General features: G+C 41.9%; 1 protein-coding gene across 1 annotated transcript in view; it reads left to right on the top strand.

Moving 5' to 3' along the window:
• The first annotated feature begins 16,940 nt into the window (after positions 1 to 16,940).
• The window catches only part of grin2ab (glutamate receptor, ionotropic, N-methyl D-aspartate 2A, b), a 119,707-nt gene continuing 112,208 nt past the window's right edge, over positions 16,941 to 24,439 (top strand). The window contains exons 1-2 of the mRNA XM_005750193.1: positions 16,941 to 17,480; positions 18,258 to 18,464. Coding sequence (XP_005750250.1) covers positions 17,463 to 17,480; positions 18,258 to 18,464 — 225 coding nt within the window. The 5' untranslated portion in view covers positions 16,941 to 17,462. The remainder of the gene's footprint in view (positions 17,481 to 18,257; positions 18,465 to 24,439) is intronic.

Consider the following 24,439-nt stretch of genomic DNA (forward strand, 5'->3'; position numbering starts at 1 on the left):
AGTTAATGATGACAAATTGTCTTAAAACATCTGAGAGGTTAAGAAAGGACGTATGACAGTTACTTATTGACTTACATAATGAAGAAGACCTGCTGTGGAGAAACTTGAAAATCTTTTATGAAGGAGAACATGATTTTCTGTAAAACAAAATTAAAAAAAAGAAGGACATTAAGTTATATATAAGTTATAATAGTTAGGTCCATGACTATTTGAACAATGGCACATTTTTATATAGCGCATTTTAAATCAGACAATCAAGATGTGATTGAAGCTTTAATTCAAGATATCATCAACATTTTTAGAGGCCCAGTGGAAATCGCTAAATGCTGTGCTTCCTCCTTGAAATGCTCTGCCAAGCCTTCAGCAGCCACCTTCAGCTGTCGCTTGTTTGTGGGTCTCTCTGTATTCATTTTTGTCTTCAGTAATTGAAAGACATGCTTTATTGGGTTGAGATGAGGTGGCTGACTTGCTCACTGAAGAGTTAGGTTGAAAGAAGAGCTTTCTAGTCAGTTTTGCAATGTTTGGCTGAGCACAGAGTATAACCCTGCACACTTAAGAATTCTTTCTGCTACTTCTGTCAGCAGTCACCAGGGGGGGTTTAAATGGGCTGGAACAGGCCGGAACAGCATCCTAGCACCTTCAATTAATGAGCCATTAAATCTGATTGGCAGGTTATTGCATATTGCTGCTGAATGAGTTCATCTTTTTGTGTGCTGCAGCTTGGTATTGCCTCTGGTGACAACATCAAGATACTTCCTCAATAATAAGAAAATAATAGCATGCTCGGTTGGAAATTAGTTTGCAGTTGGTATACTGTGATGCAGGCTAAAGTGGTAAACTTCATGTTGGACTTGTACAGAGCAGACATGGTGTTCAGGGTCAATGTTAGGTCTCTCAAAGAGAGAGGGAAAATAGTGCAAAGAATTAAGGTGGGAATTGACTCTCCTGGCTGTTTTTACTCATCATCAGTAAACACCAGTGACCCAGTTCCACTGGCAGTAATACAGTGAGCACTGATGTGGTATGGTTTGGATCCATACTTTACTCCTGCCATTATTCTGGTGTTTTACCAGATGTGTTCTGGTAAAGTATTATGTGGCTTTCCTGTTTTTGAGTGTAACCAGCGGTTTGCATCTTGCTGTAAACTTCCTACATTTCCTCCCACAAGGATGTTTCTTGATTGATGCGACAGGAAAACACCTTCTCCCTGAAAAATGTCTTAATGTGATGTGAAGTTGTTTTTCTTAACCATGGAAAGAATTCTGTGATCACCCACTTTATTTATCTTTTTTTGTTGGTGTTGGTGAGTGGGCAACTGCATTCCTTTTTCTTTAAGAATGTACCACATTTTAAATGTTGCTATTCCCAAAGTTTAGTGTCATCAACATCTGTTTGGACCTCATATTTATTGAGACTTCAAACAAAAAACTACCCAATGCAACTTCAACAGCTGGAATCAATTCCAGATATTTTATCCACTTAATTTGTCATGAAATAACAATGGAGCAGCTCTCACCTGGCCATTAAACTGCTTGTCTGTCTGAAGCCTCTGAAAACATAAAAGTCTATTTAATTCCTCCACAGTTACTGCAGTAGTTTTGTTTTGTGGTGTGTGGGGAAAGATTTACAAAAATTACAAAAAAATCAAATGTGTGTGAAAGATGAACAAAAAAAAAGTCAAGGAATGAAATTATCACAAAAGAAACAAATGACTGGTGTGGACCCATGGGAATATATCAGTTAGTTTAGTAAAAAGCATGTCCACTATAAATGGACTAATAGGTCATAGATACAGCACAGAATAGCATGTACGCCAAGTAGCAATCAAGAAAACTCAGAAATGCATTTATTATCCCTAAAGCATATGTATATTTATCGCCCTTTGTTGTCTTTGTACATGTACAACAAAACAAACTCAAAGTAACAGCCAATCATGTCCCAGATAATATCAGTTTGTGACAATATACCTGTATGGGGACATGATAAATGATTGTGCATGACGGATTCCATGTAACCACATCATCTGTGGATTTTCTCAGTTGCATGTCGTACTCTGATTATTGTTATTATTTCGTTTTTTGTATGGTTTGTTATCACCAAAAGTTAATATTTTACAAATAAATTCTGCGGCTCAGAATATTTTGAGAACAAAACAAAACAGTTGAACATTTTAGAGTTTTTATTTGAACGTTTTAGTGTAATAAATGAGGAAAGAGCAGGATTTACTGAAAGTGGACCTAATGAATTAAGGCTTTATTATGAGAAATCTTGGCTTTGATTTTAATGACTAGCAACCTCCCGTCACAGGGTGATATCTGACTGATTGGTTATCTCTTACAGATAATGGAAAGTAACGTTATTTGTCTCCTCTACAGCTTCCGGGAATGAGCTTTCATTTACTAGAACAAATCTCTGGTATTTATCTACATTCACAACATTTATTACAGCAAACCCACTTAGCTGTATTTCTTGAAAAGGGCTATTAAAACATGATTCAGCTTCAGCATCTCTCCCCTCTGGGTGTTTTGAAAACACAACATTGTAAGTTCGCTTGGTGTAGCTTTAGATCTACTCCACTATTGAGAACATGAGAGCAAAGGGGCAACAGAGATAAAATTATCATGTTGTTTTCTGCACAGCAGGTGATTATTTGATCATCGGGAGCCACTCGGTTCTGAGATTCGGCTTTCATGTTGGGATGGTACTGTGGAACAGAGATAACACCTGTGTTGGCACTCGGAAGCACAGAATTGGAATTTATATGAAAGCTGACGCATCTTGTAAGCTTGTTATATGAAGCCAAATTACAATTTCTGATCTTTTTAAGTAGAGGAAAGTAGGCAGTCCACCCATAGTTGATTTTCTTTTTTATTTAGACATGGAGCAGAGACACCTAGCAGAAGGGACAGCTGTGGCCTTAGACTTGGCAGACTTGCTGCTTGCTTTGACTAATTGTACTGCAATCTGAGACATTTATTCTTATTACGCCTAATATGTGGAAGATGTGCAGCTGTGATTTATCAAAATTTTTTTCTCTTCCCCTTTGTGTACTGATGTTCGGGACCAGGCAGGTTCCATAAATTTATATTCAGAAGGGCTAACTTCAACAGATCGGCAATAACACCACAGCCCACAGAGAAGACATTAAAGTACTGCATGGTCTACAAAGAGACAGTATAATCATTTTTTTCAAGAGAGCCTTTAAAATGGACTTGGCATTTTAAACACTCATAACATGTAATGAAATTTAAGGTGAAATCAAACATTCAGGTGAGCATTAAAAGAAGAATACAGTTTCATCCTCCAGTGCCCTTCATTAGCTCGTGGTTCACTAGCTGGGACAAATACTTCAGACAAAACCTTTCACTGTGTTTGGTTCTTATGACTGTGCTCCATTGCTCTTGCCGTTGTTGGAATGGTTTTCGTGTTCTCTGCCCCTACATTTAGGATGCTCGAAATTTAGGTTAGCACTGTAACAGGTGTCAGACTCAGAGGCAGAATCAGCGGGTAGGAGTAAGTATGAGAAAAGAAGCTTTACTAGGCATAAGGCAAGATGTAGGTCAGAAACAGGTAGGCAGTCAGCAGAGGCAAACAGGACCAGAAGCGTTCGGGCAGGCAGCCAAAAGTCCAAAAACTAGCTGGGTTCAAAGTTACCAATGCAAGCAGGCACACTGGCAGGTGGGTAGATGCAGAGAAAAAGGCTGCAATAGACAATTTGGAGAAGAAAGTTGAACTACTAGGAAGCTACATATAGCGTGGGTCTAATGGGGTAATGAGGTCCAGGTTTGTCGACAGGTTCGGTTAAGTAGTGAAGGTGGAAATATCCTAAGAGGCAGTGGCTAAAAATCAATACAGTGCATTCATATACTTAACTGTGCTACTCCTACTAATGTCAGCAGGGTTTCTGTGCTCTGCTCATAAAAACATATTAAATGTGGAGCCTCAAAAATTAGGTTGTATCTATAGCAGACTTGAAATGAGACCTGCAAGCAAACACAGCAGGTAGTGGGACAAAAATAGGCTTTTACTTGTCAAAAAGACAGCATTTAGGTCAGTAACAGGTAGCCGGCCATCAGAGGCAAACAAGGCCAGGAGGGATCAGGCAGTCAGCCAAAAGTCCAAAGAAAAACTAGCTGGGGTAATGGTCTCTGTCTCTGAAGACAGCAGGCTGCAGCAGACCTTTTCAACGCTGCACATTTTAACTTGGCAAACGAGAAAAAGCACAGGTGAAACTAATTTTATTAAGTTTGGTTCCATCAAGTGTCCCAAAGAGGCCAGCATGCACAGTGCAGCCATTTTTAATTGTATTAACTGCACCTGTGCAGACAACATGACAAGTCAAACTGTCTACTGAGCCGGCAGTGGGAGGATTCTGCAGAAAACAGAGAAGTGACTAGCTTTTACAAACAGAATGGAGCCGAGGGAGGGAAAAGCTTCCAAACTAATTACATTTATTTGATTAGAAGCGTCGTTATTATACAAGCTTAGTTTGTGACAAGCTGTTTGCACTTTGAATGGCGTCTAGGCCGTGGTGGTGGAGCCGTGGTGAAGAATGATCTGAAGATATGGAGCGGGGCTGCTGATGAGCTCAATCCAGCGAGCGTTGGCTGCTGGTTCTGAAACTGGAGCTGAATGTTGGCGGATGAGGGCTGGATTGATCTGACACTAAAATGACAGCTCCCGGCAGCAGTTTCATAGGTCATGGCAAGATCCGATTGATTTAACAGAGGGGAGAATGCTTTCAGTAAGCAGATGTGATGAATTCAGAGAGAGAGAGGGGGAACATGTAAGTAAATATTGAAAGCATGAGACTGAACCTGCAATATTACTGGGCTGGTATATACACATACCGTGCAGCTGGAGTAATAAGGTTTGGCTGTGCAGGTGTAGAATCAGGTTTGCTTAGGAGTGGAAAATCAGTGCAAAAGTCTTGCAGTGTGCACTGGCATTAACTGGAAAAAGCAGTGGCTATGTGAGAAACTGGCAGATTGGTGAGTAGCAGCAGAAATAAATACAAAAAGTTAATAGGATAAAATAAAAGATCACTGAAACTACATTAAGGAAGCGACAGTTTTAATTTCCAAAGTTCCACCACTGGATCTGGATTCATAGTGTCTGACTGCATCACAGAAAGACACACTTTGAAGAGTTTCTCTAGTAAAAGCTTCAAGTTTCCACAATGTACTTGGCTTATTTTGGACCAGGCTTGGCTCCCAAACTAGTTGCAATTTCACAAATTGTGGTTACAGGTAAAAAAGCTTTGAAAAAATAAGCTTTATAGTTTGTTTTTTTTACCCTATCATGCATACAAGGCTGATGGGGTATTGTTATCATGCCGTTGGGCAGGTGGGACACCCAAGTTTGTGAATGCAATAACTCGAGAATGAGGCGATGCAGGATTTAGAAATTGATACCATATGTGCAGCTACTAAAAATCTCACAAAAGTTCAAATCTCAGTGACTTTGAACTCGAGGTCAAAGTCAACTTTTTATGAAAATCACAGAGAATTTTCAAGTTTATATCATCAGTGCATCTGCTAAGAGGCAGAGGGGTAACACTGGCGACGTAACCCGTCAGCTGGATTTCAATACTTTTAAAGTGTTGAAATCTAAAAGCAAAAACAAAAAAACAACCCAAAAGCCCATGTCAAGCCCTGCATGGAGTACAGTGAAGGTCAAACATTTAAGAGAAGGCTGACCTTCTGTGTGCTGAGTTGCACTTTGTGGATGAATTCTGTTTGGCTGCCTCGATTTCAGGGTCCTGGTGTCATTCACGCTTTCTCACACTGAGAGAACCATTGTTCATTTTACTAGTAACCATGTCCTAATGTGAAAAGGCAAAATGACATGTTAAGATACATTTGAAACCCAATAATATGAAAGAAAAGCATATGCAGGTTAACACACCTGCCAACCATTTGTAAATTAACCCCTGCTATTGCCTTTAGGGACCCCCACTCCTTAGAAAAAGCAGTCACCCAGTAGAACAACAGCGGCTGGTTAGCAGGCAGTTATCCTTACATTGCATCCTTTTCAAACGACCCCTTCCCCCTCTGATTTTTACAGGATGCCTGTAAATGTTTATAGTTCACCAGATCTTTATGTTCATTAGTTGCATGCTCTTTTTCTATTTACTGAAATTAAACAAGAGCCTAAAAGTAGAGCCACGGACAAGTGATCAAGTGATGCCCTCAACAACCCCCCAGCCCCCTCATCCCACGCTGTGCTCTCTCTCCCTCCCTCTCTGTGCATGGGGAAGGCACAGGGCTCTCTCAGCTCGCTGCTGGTCCCAGTTGGCCACTCATGATGGTCAGTCCACCTACGCCACAGTGTTTTTGCCAGTTGCAGAAAAAGCACAGGCAGCAACAATTGTAATCAGGATGCATGGGAGAGGAGAGCCATCAAAGGTATTTCTTGAGCAAATTCTCGATTCCACATAGACTCACACAAACCCTCTGAAGTTGGCACGTGACTAATTAGCATCGAGATTTTGCCAAAGCTGTTTACGCTTTCTGTGTCTCTGTCTGTCGCACCCCCCTCTGTGGGGAAGAGTAAATGCATGGCGTAGCCTCCAGTAGCAGCTGGAGAAAGTCGGCGATAATGTCAAGAAACAGCTGGAGCAAGTTCACCTCATTTAAGGCATGACACACTCACTTGTTTACTTATGACTCATATGCAGACGTCTCCGCATACATTGCTGTGTCACGTGAATCCAACCAAACTAATTACCTAATTGGTACATATGCCGTGTTTGTGTGTACATATCTGCATGTTTAACAGGGAAGTATACCAGCAGGAATCCACTGACAGGATGCTGATTCTAGCAAATGATATCCATTCTTCTTTTACACACAGTAGTGTATGTGCTTACAATCCAAACAGCTTGCCAAAGTGGGGGAAAAAAATCCACATAATCTCATTGTAATGGATACAGTTTGGGGTTTCTCGCACAAAACATTTTTTCGGAGTAACATCACAGCCGTCCCAGTTTTCTCCAGTTTGGGGGAGTGCCCGCTTTTAAGCCTGGCACTTCTGAGGAGGACGGATTTCTAAAAAGTGCTGAAGGGGCACCTGCTAACACTTTTAGTAAGAAATATATGATGAGACATTGAATATTTGTGGAAATAAATCAAAAGTATGTAATTCTACAAAAAAAAAAAAAGGATTTATACCACTGACTGCTCTGTGAACTGCTGCAATGAAATTTCAAAAGGCACATCAAGCTGGAGTCGGTTACATTTAATGATTTGCTGGTGTGACCAGACACTGACGTTACTGTCATTTCATTAAGTACACCTGAATTACTGACAGGTGCCAGACAGGCTGGTCTGAGTATTCCAGTAACTGATAATCTACTGAGATTTCTCCACACAACCATTGCCAGAGCTCACAGAGAATGGTCTGAAAGAGAGAAAATATCCAGTGAGTGTTGAGGTCAAGGGTCAGAAGAGAATCGCCAGACTGCTTTGAGCTTGTAACAAGCCAACAGTAACTCACATACTACTTGTTGCTGTCAAGGTACGCAGACAAGCATCTCAATATGGTCAGAGCCCCTGCGTAAGCATCTGTTCATCTTGTGCTTTTGATTAAATGTGAAGATGTATTTGTTGTTGTTATTGTATTTAATTGTTTTAAACACATAACTCTCTTCTTCCATATTTCTTTACACACTGTTTCTCCTGCAGTTTCTCCTTTACAGTTTTTACTATTGCTGCTTTTGCTTGCAATTCTAAGACCTGGTGTCTTTAGTAGGCCATCCTTTTCTACTGGTTGTTGGAGCCCAGGTGCTGCACTTAAAATATGGTACATTAAGAGAAAAATCTCTGCACCTAACCAAGTTCTAAACTCTGGTTTGGCCCCAGCACGATGCTACTCATGTCCCCTAAAAGCAGGATTTCACATGGACTCCCAACAATTGCACAACAGAAGCTTGGAAAAACATTGCCTGTTGTGACAAATCTCAATTTCTGCTGTGACATTTCAACGTCAGGGTTAGGTGGTGTAAACGATATGAAAGCATGGTTCCATCCGGTCTTGCATCAACAGTTAGTGGTGGCGGTGGATGGTGGTGCAGACTTTACAAACTTTGAGCCCCTTAGTACTAACTGAGCATTGTTTAAACACCACAACCTGCCTGATGACTGCTTCCAGCAGGATAACACACCCACACCATGTCACAAAGCTCTCTAATGTGAAAAGTCTCCACAGTCAAGAGATCTCGATTGAGCAGAAGACCTTTGGGATGTGGTGGAACGGGAGTTTCACATCATGGATGTGGCACCGACAAATCTGCAGCACCTATTTGACGCTACCATGTCATCAACATGGATCATGAATCTCTGAGGTGTGTTTCCAGCAACTTGTTGAATCTATGCCATGAAAAATTATTGCAGTTCTGGCAGGTGGTCCAACCCGCCAATAGCAAGGTTAAGTTAATGAAGCAGCCAGTTAATAAGTAATAGCGACACTAACTGTATGTCAGTCCATAACAGCATGTTTATGACAGTCTCATGGATGCAGGGTATCACAAATAAAAGTGGCCATCTGGTACCCAAGTACAAAGCATCGTAGAAGATTGCACAGTAGGTGGAAAACACCGACGACACCGACGGGGGACAAATGATCCCACTGGAGCCATAATAATGTGGCCTTCACTGATCACATCAACCACACCATATGTGCAAGAAAGTGCTACAGCATTACCTTACAAAGAGGTAGGTGTCTGTGTGCAAGAGTGTGTGTGTGCAAGTGTGACTGCATAATGTCGCCACCCCACAATCCCTCTGTGGTCCTTCAGGAGATGCAACAGATGGACGATATCCTCACAGAGCCGCAGTTTCTCATTCAGGAGAAAAATGTCTCAAAAACCAATCTGCATGAAATTACACAATAACCAAGCTGAGACACAAACGGGGATTAAAACAGTCATTTGCCAGCACACTGAGTGGGCACTTGTCTGAACAAACTGATTGATTGATCAACTTAAAAATTCAACAAAAAATTATAAGCACTAACTTTATAAAACCGTTTTTGTATCCCTTTATTAGTTCGGTTGTTTAAACCTTTTAAATCATCATGTTCAAGATTTAATGCAAGCGATTAATGGCAGAAAATTACTTAATCACTTGCTCAGTGATTTGTCACACTTGTGATCAAGGAATATCGATTGGAACAGTAAACCCACGACGAGGGAATGCAGCCCAAGCTGAACTTTCACAAAGTGACTTGATCAATGGTTAAATCTCCTGACAGCAGTTCAGGTAATTGTTCAGTCTATCCCGCTGCCAGTGCCTCAGGAATCCTTTCCTTTTTAATATTTCAATAATTGCTCCCTCTAAGACTTTGAAAATAGAATATTTTACTCGCTCTTCTTCACAGCATCCAAACAAATAAGCCCACAATCTTTTCTTATCCCCAGAGAAGCCAGTAACCGATCATTTTCTCCCTATTAACCCGATTTGCTGATGCCGGCATTCGACCTTAACATTCCCCACCACCACCAAGAACTCAGGATCAGCAGTTGGCTGATGGCCGGGCTGAGGGTTTTATGTTATTATCTGGTTATTGGATTCATCCCCATAATCGGAGAGTTATCCCCAGATAAACTTATGCCAATCTAGTCGAAGCTTAATCAACAACACTAAACTGATAAGCTGCTCTCCTGACTGACATCATCGCATGTATCTTTTTTACTTGTCAAAGTTAATGGAAAACAAGCGAAACAAGTACTCTCGTGGCTTTTAAGCGTTCAAAGGGGATCTAAAAATACATCACTGGAGTGCTATAGTTCATCTGTAAATATTTGCTGGTTCACATGTTCATTATCAGTTCTATCCAGCGTCTCACTGAGTCCTTTGCAGTCCCGTGTGCTAACACAAACAGCCCCTCAAACACTTTAGTGAAAAACAGCCCAGTTCCATTTTTTCCCAAAAGCTAATAAGTTCTGACAAACCTTTTAGCATTTTAGTAAATCTCGTATTTAGAGGACATACTGTCTGTCCTCATCAGGAGATCTGTGGTAATCTGAAAATTAATAATGCTTCAATCTCACGGTCAGGCTTTTGTTATTGCCAGTAAGAGATTTAATGCACCCTCTGGCTACGCTGATAATAGAAAGGTCATAAAAAGTTACAGCCTCAAGATGAGCTATTTTAAATTGTTCTGTGGACTGGACCAATTAGTTTGATTTGGCTACAGTCTCCAACATTGAAATGCTCTATTGCACCAACTTCTTGGCTGCAGTGCCCTGAGTACCCAACGTACACTCCGAGCACCCGGAGAATTGAACGCTCGATACACACGCAATATACAAATGGGATTTCCTGTAGCTTTGTAGATTTCCAAGCTGTCAAACCGAGTACCAGAGAGTGTGCCCTGGTGCTTTAAGTGCAAATTAGCCAGCACAGTCTAAATATGTACTTCCCCAGATATACTAGATTGCATAATTTCTGCATGTTTTTGCAGGTGTTCAAGGCTGTTACTCGAGTGGGCCATGTTGAGGAGTCGGTGTACTCCCTGCTCCTCTGTTTGTGTGCCATAACACTGCAGAACAGGAAGGCTGTGACCTCTATACGACTCCCCTGACTGTCAGATGCAACTTGCTGGTTGCTTTATGAAACCTGGAAATTATTCTTTATGTATTCAAATAACAGTTTTAGGGATAGTTTCAGACAGATACTGTATCCAAAGGTTTCCTCAGCCTAATGACCAGCATTCCCAAAGGCTGCTAACTAAATGTGCTGCACAATTTCTGCAAAGTTCCCAGTAGTGCTCCCACAGCTTCATAGTTTAATACAAGACAAAACCCATTACATTTATATTAAATTCTGAGTTATATTTTAATGAAATAGTGACATGTCTCAGTTTAAACATTTCATATATTTTCTATGTTATAAAATATGGGTTTGTGAGGTTGATGAGATCATTGCATTCTATTTCTATTTACATTTTACACAGTGACCGACCTTTTTTGGAATCGGGTGTATAGATCCTGTTGAACAAGGTCTCTCTTTTAGTAATCTTGGCTGGAACTGAACTAAACAGCAAGTATGTGAGGGAGCAAGAGGTGTGTTTTGATTTAAAGACTAACTTCATGGCAAAAATACATCTTCTTGTCATGACAATCGTTTTACCAGCTACTCTGTTTTTTTAGATGTTGGAAGTCAAAATACATGAAATCCGATAATGTTTTTCATTGACGTGTAAGAAGGATTTACAAAATGAACATCATGTTGTATTTGTGACTGCAAACTAGCAACTGAAGTCAATGCAACTAAACTGTATGCGCCTAACAGCCATCCTTTATTTACATTCTATGGTATTTTGGTACTAAGCACTAAATCTATAGCACTTAGCCTGGCTTTTGAGGAACTAGAATATCTTTTTTACTTTTTACACCACTGCGAACCAGTTCAGTTGCATGTATGTTGGAAACAGATTTATATAATGTACTGCATGCGGTGAAGACTTCATGGGAATTTAATAGATCAGCACTAAAGATTAGTCTCACCAGTTCAGTGATCACAATATTCCCTTCTGTTCCTGAGATACAGGGTTGAGTAATGGCAAGAAAAGTGTTTTTGCAAAACATTAATATATTATGTTGGCCTTTGACCTTTTGGAAAATGTCATCACTTTGTCATTTTTTCTTATTAATAATTTGTGTTCACTTCTGTGATCATTAGCATGTGAATTCTTGAACTATGACCCAAACGTCACACTGAAAATGTGACCTTTGTCAACTAAAATAAATCTATTCCTCACACCTCAAGGCTGTTTTTAGGCTGGTTGTTTTAATATTGTGGCTGACTGGTGTAGGTATGGCTGGACACACAAGCCCTAAGTCAGTGTACACCCTTCTGTATACGGATGGCTTTGCCTGATTGTAGCATTGCAGCAGAAGCTCCACTGATGGAAACTTAGGCAAAAGCACTCAGGCAAATTCAGTATTTATGGGGAACGTTAAAGCAGTGATGTTGGTCAGTAATTACCCTTTTATTGGATTATTTCAATGCAAACTGTAGGGTGCTTCTAAGTTGATGCAGGTAAATAACTTTTTAAAATGACTTAATAATAATGCTGCATGCTGCGACACATTTTTCACTGCACTTTTAGTAAGTAGCTTCATATTCACGAGTATAGATACTAAGTAAAGAAAACGTATACGCATATTTCCCAAACTAGTGTCTTTAGCAGTGTGGGGGGGGAGACCATATCTTGATCCCCTGCTGAATTTGTAAGTTTGCTCACTTACAAAGAAATGAACAGTATCTTATTTTTATATTAGTTTCATTTGAATGGACCTTTCATGTCTTGCTAACTGCAAATTCAGCAGTGAATCAAATAATTATTTAATTTTCCCGCTGTGAGTGTATTTTTTTTTCCTTTTTATTTACAGTAACTATTGAAGCTGAGACCCTCACTTGCAGAGATTTTTCGCATGGAATTTATACGTTTTGAACCTCTTGTTAAGGAAGCTCAGATGTTTCTCATTTACAGTATATTTTACTCTTTTCTAATGATATTCACAATATGAATTATTCAAATCCCCAAGCTTAACTTGTGCCAATTACTTTGGCTGAACTTACTTCAGTTTAAAAAGTCTAAATTGCTCACCTGATTAATGCTGATTCGGTTCGACTGTTTCTGAAGTGGTTGAGATTTTGTTGCGAAAATGAAGATGGGCTATTTTCATGAACACAGGTATAGCTGGAGCACTCCAGCACTTTCTAATTTCTTACCTGCAATTAATTGTTAAATTATTGACTGACCTTTTCAAGTTGAGGATAATTGCTGATGTAGCCAAGTGGAGAAGACACAGCAGTGCATCACTCCTGGCTAATTGATTTGGCCGCTGCGCTCATGAACTTTTCACTGACATCAGCAGTGTGACAGCGAGTAATCACCCATCAGTTTTTGAGATGAGCGATTCTCTAAGGTGTCTATGAAATCCGAATGCTTGATTATGCTGAGAATCGGGCATAACCGAGCTCCACATACTGCCCCTCTCTGGCTGGAAGCAGAGCCGTCTGTGGGAGAGCTCATTCCAGGTCACCCACTCTCTGTGGGCGAGAGAGCGAGAGAGGGTGGAGAGTGCAAGAGAGGGAGGGAGACAAAGTAAAAAAAAAAAGGCAGACCAGAGAGAAAGGGAATATCTATAGCTCAGTAAGTGCCAGATATCACATTGCTGTGTTCCAGATAGAGAGCCTTGAATACATTTCAGTTTATTTTGTTGCCATTTATTGACAGAGTGATTCATTTCCTGAGCCTATATAAAGCCATGTACTGTAGCTACAATGAAGTGTCTTTGCTGTGGCAGCGCCTCGTCTGAGAAGAAAATGAACAGTCATTGTATAAAAGACAAATTCGTCCTGTATGCTTGCCTCTCCCTTGAGCTCATCGTGCAGCCAATTAAGCTGAAGGCAGCCCACCTACTTTCTTTACCAACCAGCTTACATCCATTTGTCTTCAAGTGTACACGTGAATCATGCTTTTGTGGAATTTCTATATTGTTTGCCTGACAATCAAAGTGTTGATGAGTGTCAGATAATGTCTAGTTTGTGCTCGGAAGAAGTTGCCAGTAAATTTAAATTAAATTAAATTTACAAAAAGCTGGGCAAGCATGTGTGGCTGCTGGAACTATGGTAGATGACCATGTGTGACAATCAGAAAAGAAGACAAGAAAGCAAATTCATAATGCTTTTGTTGAAAGCACATACACATTAACAGTAAAAAAAAAAGAAAGATAAAAATTACAACCCAAAGTGTGCCATTATTACTTGTTGTCATGGAAACAATGCAGTTTTGTTTTTTTTATTTAAAACACACAAAAAAAAATCAAGTTTACAGTTGACAGTTACAGGTTATAATAGACCAGCCAGCTAGCTGTGCAGCTAATCAGCAGCACGCGCTTCAAAAAGTTTCCATATTGCGTCACCGGTGCGCAGCTGCAGAGGGGCTGCGCGTGCCGGGTAGGTGCGATCAGTGGGGCTGACGTCTGTCGGTCTGAATGAGCGGCTGCCTGGTGTCCTGCACCAGGCACAGGTGTTTGTGAATGGGGACTTCGTAGTGACAAAGCACAAACCTTTATATATCTGTGTTGGGCGTGTCTGCCATAGCAAAAGTGGTGACACTGAAAAAGTCAGTTACCATGGATACAAAAATTGCCCACATCATTTTTTGTCAGAGGCCTTGTATAATCCCTTTCCTTTCCCTGTAATTTATTTTATTTTAGTTTTTATTTTTATTTTTATTTTTTTAATGTATTTATTTGTTTGTTTGTGTGCCCGCGTGCTGGTTTCTTAGCTGGAGCTGCTTTAATTGGACTCCTTTTCCCGTTTCCTCTGATTCATTCCAGGAATATTAGAGTGCGGGGCTTTGACTATTAGCCAAACAACATTAGTGAAATGAGCTTTTGTCTTGAATAATTATACACAGTGATAACAAAAGAGTTAGCACGCTGTTGACGCACTGCACAGTGATAATGGGTTCTTCCTTGTTTTTCAAATATTTTATAATCGCACTCGTGCTATGAGCTATTAGCAACACCCCTGTGAAATTTAATCAGAGGGCACAGATGAAGAAGCAAAAGGCGGCTCATTGTTTGAATGCTGGGAGCCAGACCTGAACTTGAGCTGTGTGTGTGTGTGTGTGTGTGTGTGTGTGTGTGTGTGTGTGTGTGTGTCCGGCACTGTCTGGGCGGCACGACATGCCTGGGTAACTTCTATTTAGCGTGCTGCTGGCCAATGAAAGATGCATGATGACTGAGACCGGCAGTTATAAATCTATTACATCAGCAGGGGTGCGTGTTCACGCTGTTGTAACTCTATTGGTTTCCCATCAGCTGCTTAAATACCCAGACTGCACACAGGACACTGTGCAGTCCATAGTCTAAATCACAGCCATCCTCAAGCCTGTGCGCATGCAGAATGGTCGCGTCCCCGAAATTACAACAGGGAGGTCTTTCAGGCATAAATTCCCTTGAATGAGATTAAGGAAAATACGGCTTTTAAAAGCTTATTTATGTGGTCAGGAGAGAAAAAATAACAAACGCATGAGTTTATTTCCTTGGCAACAGCCTGGTGTTTAAATATAGAATGAGACAATCGTACTCCATTGGGGCTATTTTTTTTTTGTCTTTTTTTATTTTGTTTAAGATACTAAGAATGAAAGTCATTGTTAATGGCATCACACAACGTACATCTCCCAAGGCAGTGTCTGAGTCTGGCCTGTCCCACCAGGATGCCTCTAATGGGTAAATAGCAGTGGGAGCTGGTGGTGGGTAGGAGAGTCTGAAAGCAGACCTATTATATTCGAAACCGGGATTTATTATTCCTCAAAAGAAAAAGAAAAAAGTAAGACCATTATCTACTTTTGTGTGGTCTTCTCCCTTCTTTTCCCCCCCATACCCGTGTTATGCAATCATGTATTTCTTTTATTCCAAGCCTGGGAGGCTCGAGCTCTGACGGAGGAGGATAGAGGACCTCAACAGGTGGAGATTTTTCTTCCTTTCTTTCCTTTTTTCGTTCTGCTAGGGATATAAGCGGAGGAGGTGGAGGAGGAAGAAGAGGGTAGTGAACTGTTCCTTAATAATAAGCCCTCTGATCTGCTTATGCTGCGCTGCTTCTTGCCTCAAAGGGTAACTAGGCTTATGACAGCCAGTCCTAGTAGAGCCCCGGCCTGCTAACATGACCCCATGCAGGATCTACACCATCTGTCTGCAATGGGACTCCAAGGCAACACTCAGAGGGAGATGCAGAGAGAGTGATGGAGGTGGGGGGAGGAAGAGAGAGAGAGATGGGGGGTGTCAGCGTTCCCCGAGGACCCCCTGTGCTTCAGTTTTGATCTGCTAATTATGTTCAATTGAGACTGTGTAATTCACTCGCGTTGCTTCTATTCCCCCTTATCTGAGCCGCGGCTCTTAACAAACTCCGGCGCTGATGAGAGAACATGACACACAATCAGCAATAAAAACGTTTTCCGGTGCGGTAATTTGTATTTGTTTATTTATTTATTTTTAAGGGCTCTGCGTTTTAATTGTGAGGAAGAGTTGAGGTGTCTGCAGGGGGACCAATAGATTGGGTTATAACAGTTGAGCGGATATTGAAATGTTTTATCTGCGCGCAGCTGAAGAGCAGAGGAGGCGCGACGCGGCGACTTCTTTGACGCCGAGACAGTCGTCACAAACACACGCGCGCGCGCGCGCAATGACACCGGCATCCAGGAACAAACACGCGCGCGCGGCTTCGCTTTAGAGAGATGGCACCAGGTGATGCCATAAACGACGGATGATGCTGTGCGCCATACCCCCTCTCGCGCTTTCGTTTCTTTTTTTCTGCCTGGGAGAGGACGCACGAGGGAAAGGGAACGACCCGGAGAGGGAGAAAACACGACCAGGACAGACAAGGAAGCGACATGTCAGTTTTAACGAGCTGTGAAGTTGGAGTCGCTCTTTTTTTCTTAGGGGGGTAGACATGGCGAAATTTCCCTAGCACGCTCCTTCTTAACTCCCCACATATCTTTTTTTTTTTTTTTCGTTTTTTTATAATGGGAAGATGAAGTCACCCAAGTCTGCACCCCCTCACCACTGCCTCCTCTACCCCTTATATGTTTAATTAACTAGGCTGATGTGTAAGTACCTTCAGCTAGCGGAGCGTGGGCGGCCGGGCTGCTGCGGGGTAAAGACACTGTCGGGAGAATATTTCCTTCTTCCTCTCCGCCCGGACGGCTCGGTCGGCTGCCGAGCGTCACCTCGGTCGTGCGGCGCGGAAAGCTACAAAAATAACTCGACCCGTTTGAACTTGTTCCGAATTGTTTAGGGCGGCTTGGAGTGCGGTGCTCGTCGGAGAGCGCGTGAGGGGAGCAGCAGCAGGAGGAGGAGAAGAGGGGGGAGAGAGGGAGGGCAAGTGAGAAAAGATAGGGAGAGAGAGAGAGTGTGTGAATATATATGTATGTGTGTGTGTTTTGATGTTATTTGTGACGGAATCCCCCCCTTCAGTCTCCAAGAATCCGCGAGCGGCGCAAGGAGGAGGAGGACAGGAGAGGAGGAGGAGGAGGAGGCGCGCGGACCTGTCCACGAGCCCTCACTGCGGAACGCGCGGGGCTGCCGCTGGAGATCCCAAACCAACGGTTATTTTGGATTCTAGAGTCTAACTGATCCCCGCGCGCCAGGGGGCTTTTTCCCCCACCCCGTCTCTCCCGTTGAATGGACGGCGTTTGACATCTAAACCGAGAGGAATACTACCTATCTACGGGTGGGAGAGGTGGCGGTGGAGGGGGGAAGTCTTCAGAACCAGACAGGTGGATTTATCCGTGTGGTTTCGTTTTTTGGGGAAGGGAAATTGAATGGAGGAGAAATTGATGGATTAATCTGACGGAGAGTCGTATGCGATTCCCACTCCTGCCGAGGGCACCCGAATGGAGTAACAGGCTGCAATGTCATCTCCACCTGGCCGCCTGGAGAGATGTGTCACGGGAATGGGGTGAGCGTAATTAGTGTTTTCTTTTTTATTTAATTTTTTTTAGGTTGGGTCAAAACTAACTCTGTCACCAAAGACGCGGAAAATGAGCGGCATTTGTCGGGATCCGGTGGTTTTAATATCTGCCGCACTCTAGCTCTCCTTAAAGTGGAACAGCGGCGGGGTGGTGTGTGCCTGGTTCGGGTTCCTCCGCGCTCTTACGCTTGTCCGAGTCCTCGTCACACAACCTGCTGCATGCCCTACATAAACGAAGCCCGGCACCGGAGAGAGGAGCGTGAGGGGAATATTCGCCAAAGAGCCACAGGCTGTTTTTACTCCGTCGTCCCCCCCCGATCGCTCTCTCTGAAACACACATACAAGCACACGCGCGCGCACGGAGGGAGAGAGCACTAATTCGTCCTTTTCACCGTAGCCTACACCTATGATATGAACTTGTGTTTTCGTCACGGCGAGCTTTTCCCTCCAATAATCCCCCAATAGAGAGACGCAGGCACGCACGCACTTCTGCTCCGACTCACACAAACATATAACCACGCACGCGCGCGGAAACAAAAAACACGCAGACAGCTAGCTGGTATTTGATGCTGTTCAAACTGTTAAAATGCTAATGAGGTGCGAGAAGTAAAACGACATTGGTTAAAACTGTTTATAGCTCACATAAGCACCTGCCTGTACGCTCGCGCCTATTTATAGAAAAGCGACAAAGTCATCAAGTCCTGGGAGCTTGCGGCGCAGTGTTAAAATCTGGTATCTTTTCGTTTCTTTCTTTTTTATTTTCAGATCAAGTTTGAACACTTTTCCTCTGGTTTCACCGACGCCGTGAGAAGGAACCAAAATGCCAGTAAACGGACAGGTCACGGTGGCTGCCCGCACGGGCCCTCGCACCACGGCAGCACAAGTCAACATTCATCGCACGGACTCCGCAGAAGAAGGCGCAAAACCTCCGCGAACACAACCCCGCAGCAGCCGCGCTTTGTGACACCGAAGGTAAGGACAGCTGCGTTCAAGGAGAGAGCGACGCTCTTCTTTTAGACGGAGCGCCGAGCGACGCTAAGCGGCGCTGTTGCATCACATTATCCCCCGGCTGCTGATGAGAAGCCATGTAATGAATTCATATCTCAAATTACAGTTTTCAGGCTTTGAATGCAGTCACGTTGTAGAAACACATTTTCTTCCGTTTTCCTCCTGCTTGGCGTGCCAAGTCTGACACACAAAGTGTCTTCTCCTCTTCTCAGGGACACTGAGGCCTTCACACGAACGCGCACGCACGCTCATGGACATGCACACACATAAACACACACAGATGTTACACGGGGGGGGGGGGTAAATATAAGAAAATAGGAGTGTGACGTGACAGGATGACAGGATGTATAGCCCTGAATGGCCATAAATCTTCATCATGAATGATCCCCATCGTTCCTGTTGGCAAACGGATGCCCTCAATTTTGACTACTTAATATTATGTATGAATGAATGCACATTTATCATAATCATTTAGAGCAAATTATCATCCGTGCTGCGCCAGACTCATTGTGGTGTTGTAGAGAACTGAGAAGAGAGACTGATGTTGTGCTCAGCAGTAGCCTATTTTCCTGAATAGTGGGATGACACAAAAGGAGATCAACTCTGTAGGGCATAAACGCAATAGAGTGGGGAGCAGAGAATGTCGAGTGCTGTTGCTACCTTCATTAATATAAATATCTCGTGCAAAGCAGCAATGAATTCTGGGTGTGATGTCACAGCACCTTTTAAAAAAGCTCAACAGTATTTTATAACAGGCCTACTTTTCTATTCACTTTCTGTCTTGTTGTTATCACTCCAGAGAGAATTTCCTGCTCAGTTGGGCCTTGTATTTTCATCGCTTTGCAGTCTGCTATTAACCAACTACTGAGACAAAGCTAAACAGGAAAGACCTTAAAAAAATCTCTGTGATGTGATGCATACCATATTCTGAGTCCCATTTGGGCTCCGGGATGACATAGTGTTGAAGTGATGTGTCGAGATGCATCTGACTGAGCTGTGCACTGAACCGGCTCCATTGTTGGACAAGCAGGTAAAGTACATCAGAACTCATTGCGTCTAAGCTTCTTGTCAGCGCTGTCAGAAGTGAGGCCCTGTTGTTTTGGATTTCCGCAGTTAAATCGATTTTAATTTCTCCTTTTTTAATGTGCCAGTGCCAACATGTTGTTGTGCTGCCTGTAACAAGGCAGGCCCCTTGGGGATTATTTTGGTGGCACCTAAGTGGAACTGGCTTTCTCTCCCCATGGCTCTGCTGAAGCACAAATGTACTACATTTACACAGGGATTCGGAGAGGTTTCTTGCATCAGAGGGGCTGCAGGAGGTGTGCCTTCACACTGCTCTGTGTCAACCAGGGCTCTGTGTTTTGGTTTTTAATATTGTGCGAGACATTTTTAGAGTCAGAGCCCAAATTAAGCCCAAAATCTACATATGCCTGCAAGTGTGGGAAAGGTTCAGGGAGCGATCATGCAGAAGTCTTTCTTTTCATGAAAGATACATAGAGGTCTTTTTTTTTTTTTTTTTACCTCTGTTGAACTGCGAGATATACTGAAATGATCCAAAACTATGCAATTATTATTGTGCATTTACTGTGATGTGGTCGTACCACCAGAATGGCTTTGTGTGAAGATTGACTCTTTGATTATAACACTGACTGAACTGTACAAATATTGCTTTGGTGCCTCTCAGGTACTAGATACTGTGTTTTTATTTTTAAGTTTTTACTCATATGGTCTCTTTTTCCTGCAGTTTAGTGGATTTTAGGTAGGAGTGCTCACACAAGACTGCAACCTTGAGCATTATGAGAAAAATTACAAAGATACTTACAAAAAAAACAAAAACAAAGGAGAAGAAAAGCCAGGGAAACTTGTGGGTGGAATTATTTACCTTCCTGCCCTGTGTTGTAGCTGTATTTGTCCAGAAGAAGGTATGACATATCCCGTGATAGGAGCTACAGCAAATAATCCTCTTATGTGCACACTGTTTTTGTTTGGAGGTCCCTATCTAAGTTGACAAACTGTGGGTTTAAGGTTTTCGATGTCGGAATTCTGCCTACGACATTAACAGCCAAGCCACGTGCAGCCACCGAGCCTCTGGCGTGGCCTTTTAGCTGTTATCTGCTGAGTGAGTGCTTTCTTCAAAGTCAATTAAACCCGCTGCTGGGCCTGCACTTTGTTACTTCGGATATTCTCGTCGCAAGAAAACATCCGCGGTCGAAATTTGGTTACACGCGACCCGGCGGCGGACAGTTTGAACCCATTTTCTTGTTCACCCCTAGAATAACGAAAAAGCCAGTGCCTTTTTGTAAATACAATGGCAGTTCAGATTCGTCTTACACCGAGGGCTGAGAGGATGAAAATGAGTGTTTTCATTTTCCTTTTCTTAGCCATTTCCAGTAAAAGGGACAGAGTGACATATGATAATGAGTATTTTGACCCCTGCTGATCTTCTGTACATTGATGTGTGATAGTGCAGTCTCAGATGCAAGTTAATAACCCAAACGCCTCTTACAAACGTGCACTGTTTAATCATTTAATCAAAACACAGCTGGTACTCTCATTTAAAGAGTTAGTGAGCCATGTGTGATATTAAGTAGGGTTTGACTAATACAGGTTTTTGAACCGATCATTTTTAAATCAAGCTGACAGTAGATGCCATTTCGTAGAACCACTGCGTGCCTTAACACACTTTTCTGGTGTGTGAGAGTCCCTGCTTTAACATGATAGGCCCAAAAGTTGCTAGTGGTGATAAATTTATCGCCTAACCTAAATTTTTCTAAATGTTATATGAATTCATAACTAATAATAAGAGACATGACTGCATCATTGTTGCGGTTACCAGTATTGCGAGTCGAAGCTGTAGCCCTACAGTTTAGATTCTAACTGAACCTGGTGGCAGTTTGACCTGCCTATGTGCCTGTGCCTAATGGTTATAGCTGGTGCACGACATCTCTAGTGAATTTTTAATGGTTTTAAAGTGTTTCCATCTGCTTCAGATTTCAGATAAGTCTTATCCAGTTTCAGCGCAGTCTTTCAGAACTTTATGGATAGGATTTAAGTAATCGGATTGGAATAAATCTTAAAATTGGCGTTTTTGTTTGTTTTTTAACCTGATAAATCATATTCTCATTGCTCAGGCGAGGATTTGGATTTGAGAATGAAAAACCCACCTTTAATCAATCTCAAAACTTGAATCTGTGTTTTTCATGACTCAAAGGCAGATAGTTGTGGTGCTGGAAATCGAGATAATCTTCATCCTGCTTGAGAGGTGCTTTCGGGGTGGATTTAGAGACGTGACAAGCATAATAGGGCTGTAACCAAGAAATTGCCATCTATACATCTTGAGAAGAATTAGCATTTCATGATTCTATTTTCATCAGCAAACCTGTCAAAACAGTTTCATCCCAAATGTCTCTGTTGCAGATGGAGGGACCAGCTGGATAGTCCATCAAGTGGCCTTTCAATTCCTTTATTTTTTTCTATAGATGTCTTCATGTAGACTGCTATACTGCATTAACATTTCAGTAATACAATTAGAAATCATAAAAGTAATTTTATTTTTCATTATGGTTTAACGACACCATCCATGCTGCCGTATTCACTTTACCTTATAACAGCGGTTCATGCCATTTTCACTTTGTCCATACAAATAGTTTTAGCTGAAAAACAATCTGTTATTATTAACATTTTATATTGAGCTTGTAGTGAGATAAGGAGGGGTGGGATGTTAAGTAATTTATAACTTTTATTGAGCTGTATTGACAGGGCTGCAGGAACGTCAATACATCTCAGCAGTTTATCACTGAGCGAAACATAACAGTCATACTCTCCCAGTAAAAAGTGAAGGGAGTCCAATTCTGGGGAGAGACTCAACAGAACAGTTTTTAATAGGTAAAAAAATGTCTTAATAGAACGGCTCTGCCAGGCCCCTTATCAATCTGAGGCGAATCTTGGTTGTCAGTGCTGGCCACCATCTCCAAGCAGCCCAATGCCAAAGACTCTATATAAAAGATGGATGTAACATCTGGGTCTGAAAAGGGAAGACAGTGTTGAAGGGCTTTAAGGGGGTCGACTCTTTTGATTGCAAAAAGAAGTTTGTGAAAAAAAAGACCTTCCCATTTATCTATGACCTCAGTAAACTCTTTCCCTGATAAATTTATGATGTCATTTAGTGATGTGTTGTTCACAAATGACTCTAAGAGCCGATTGTAGCGCACGAAAAGAGCCGACTCCGTCGGGCAGAGCCAAGTCTTCAGCCCTTCCTGCTCAGGGCTGAGCATGTGGCCAATCACATGCAAGGACAGACAAGAATCACACTATTGTGTGAATATCATGTAGTGGGACAGGTCAGGTACACAGAGAGACAGGAAGCTGGATTTAAATCCAAGTGCATCAGGACAAATTGAAGAAACAAGTGAAAACTGTTGTGTTTGCGTCTCTGTCAGATTCACTCGCTCATGACTTCACCCAAAGACAGGACTTTACTAACCAATGAGGGATGGCAATGGCTATGCGCATCTTTTATATACAGTCTTTGTTCAAGGACCTGAAACTGGCTGATAAGTAAAACGTATTGTTAAAGCAGCGTTAATTTTGGGGGACGGGGGTGTACTTGCCCATAGCATACGGTAAATTTCTGCAAAAACAATATTAATAAATTAGCACCTTCCAATGTTATAGTGGACATGTTAGCAAACAATTGCTTATTAAGAAATCCAGCAGGCATGGATCAACATAAACGTTCATGTTGAGAGGTGCCTCCAGCTACTTAATGAAGTAAGAATGCTCCCTTTTTAATGACTGTTTTCAATTACAGTAACTCCCTAGCGAAACACACTGTATATGGCACTAGTTAGAGTCACTACCGCGAGGCTGAGAGCACTTACTGGATTTATCTGATGTTTTTACTGAAAAAAACAAACATCAAACTGCCTGTTCTCGCTGGAAATCTAGTTGATGAGTGGAGAGACCTTCCCAAAACACAGATGGGTAAAAACAAAAATAAAACCTAAAAGTCATATTGCCAAGAGGATCTGCTGCAGTGTAGTGCAGGAGGATCAACACCTATAATTTTATTATATCCATAATTATTATAAAACTACTGATTGGGGTTACTGTGAATTGACAATGTTCCTTCAAAATAGTTAATCCTCAATACTGATAGCAGGCTTTTTTCTGAAAATATATATTTAAATAAATGGATGCGGACAGATTGCTCCCCTTTGATGTCAGTATTAATCTTTCAATTGAAAGCTTAAGGCTTTCAAGATGGTGGAAGTTTCATTTTGGATTGTAACCTCCCCCTTATGTGCCTATTTGAATGCTGTGCTTTAGAATTAGCTTGATTAGTATTAGGCACAACATGTGGCTCTGAGAAGAATCCAGATTCCTAGGAGGCCGGGTTGTTACCTTCAATGATGCCTCTTACACTCTGTCACTGAAGTGTTTTTTTTCCTAGGCTGAGAAAGAGGCTTAGGAGGTGCCTAAGTGCGGCCAGCCTGGCTCTGTCATTTCGGCCAACTTAACACCCAAAACCCATATTCCAATTTTATGCTTTTACAGACACCAGATTTTGGTTGAGACTGATATAACACTGTCCTAGTTAAGACATTCTTTAGCTTTTTAAATCCAATTTGATTCAGTTTTTCATGGCTACGAGGACCAGATCATTCACATAAAGGTATCAGCATTACTTCATCACTTTTTTTTGTCTCTAACACAGATTGGTGTGTAGCTGAAGTCTCTCTAATTCCATGAAATGTAGTTCCTGCTCTCACAGTTTCATGCCTTACATATGTTATGGCACAATTAGCTCAATGTGTGACTGAGATGATTAAGACATTTTTACAATGAATCAGACATTATTAAACCAGAGGAGATAACACATGCACAGTAGGGCTTTCTTTAGACAATGGTATTATGGAGCCACACACACTTTTTTTTTT

Source organism: Pundamilia nyererei, unplaced genomic scaffold, assembly GCF_000239375.1.
Source record: "Pundamilia nyererei isolate P.nyererei 1_Seehausen unplaced genomic scaffold, PunNye1.0 scaffold00265, whole genome shotgun sequence".
NCBI classification, from domain to species: Eukaryota; Metazoa; Chordata; class Actinopteri; order Cichliformes; family Cichlidae; genus Pundamilia; species Pundamilia nyererei.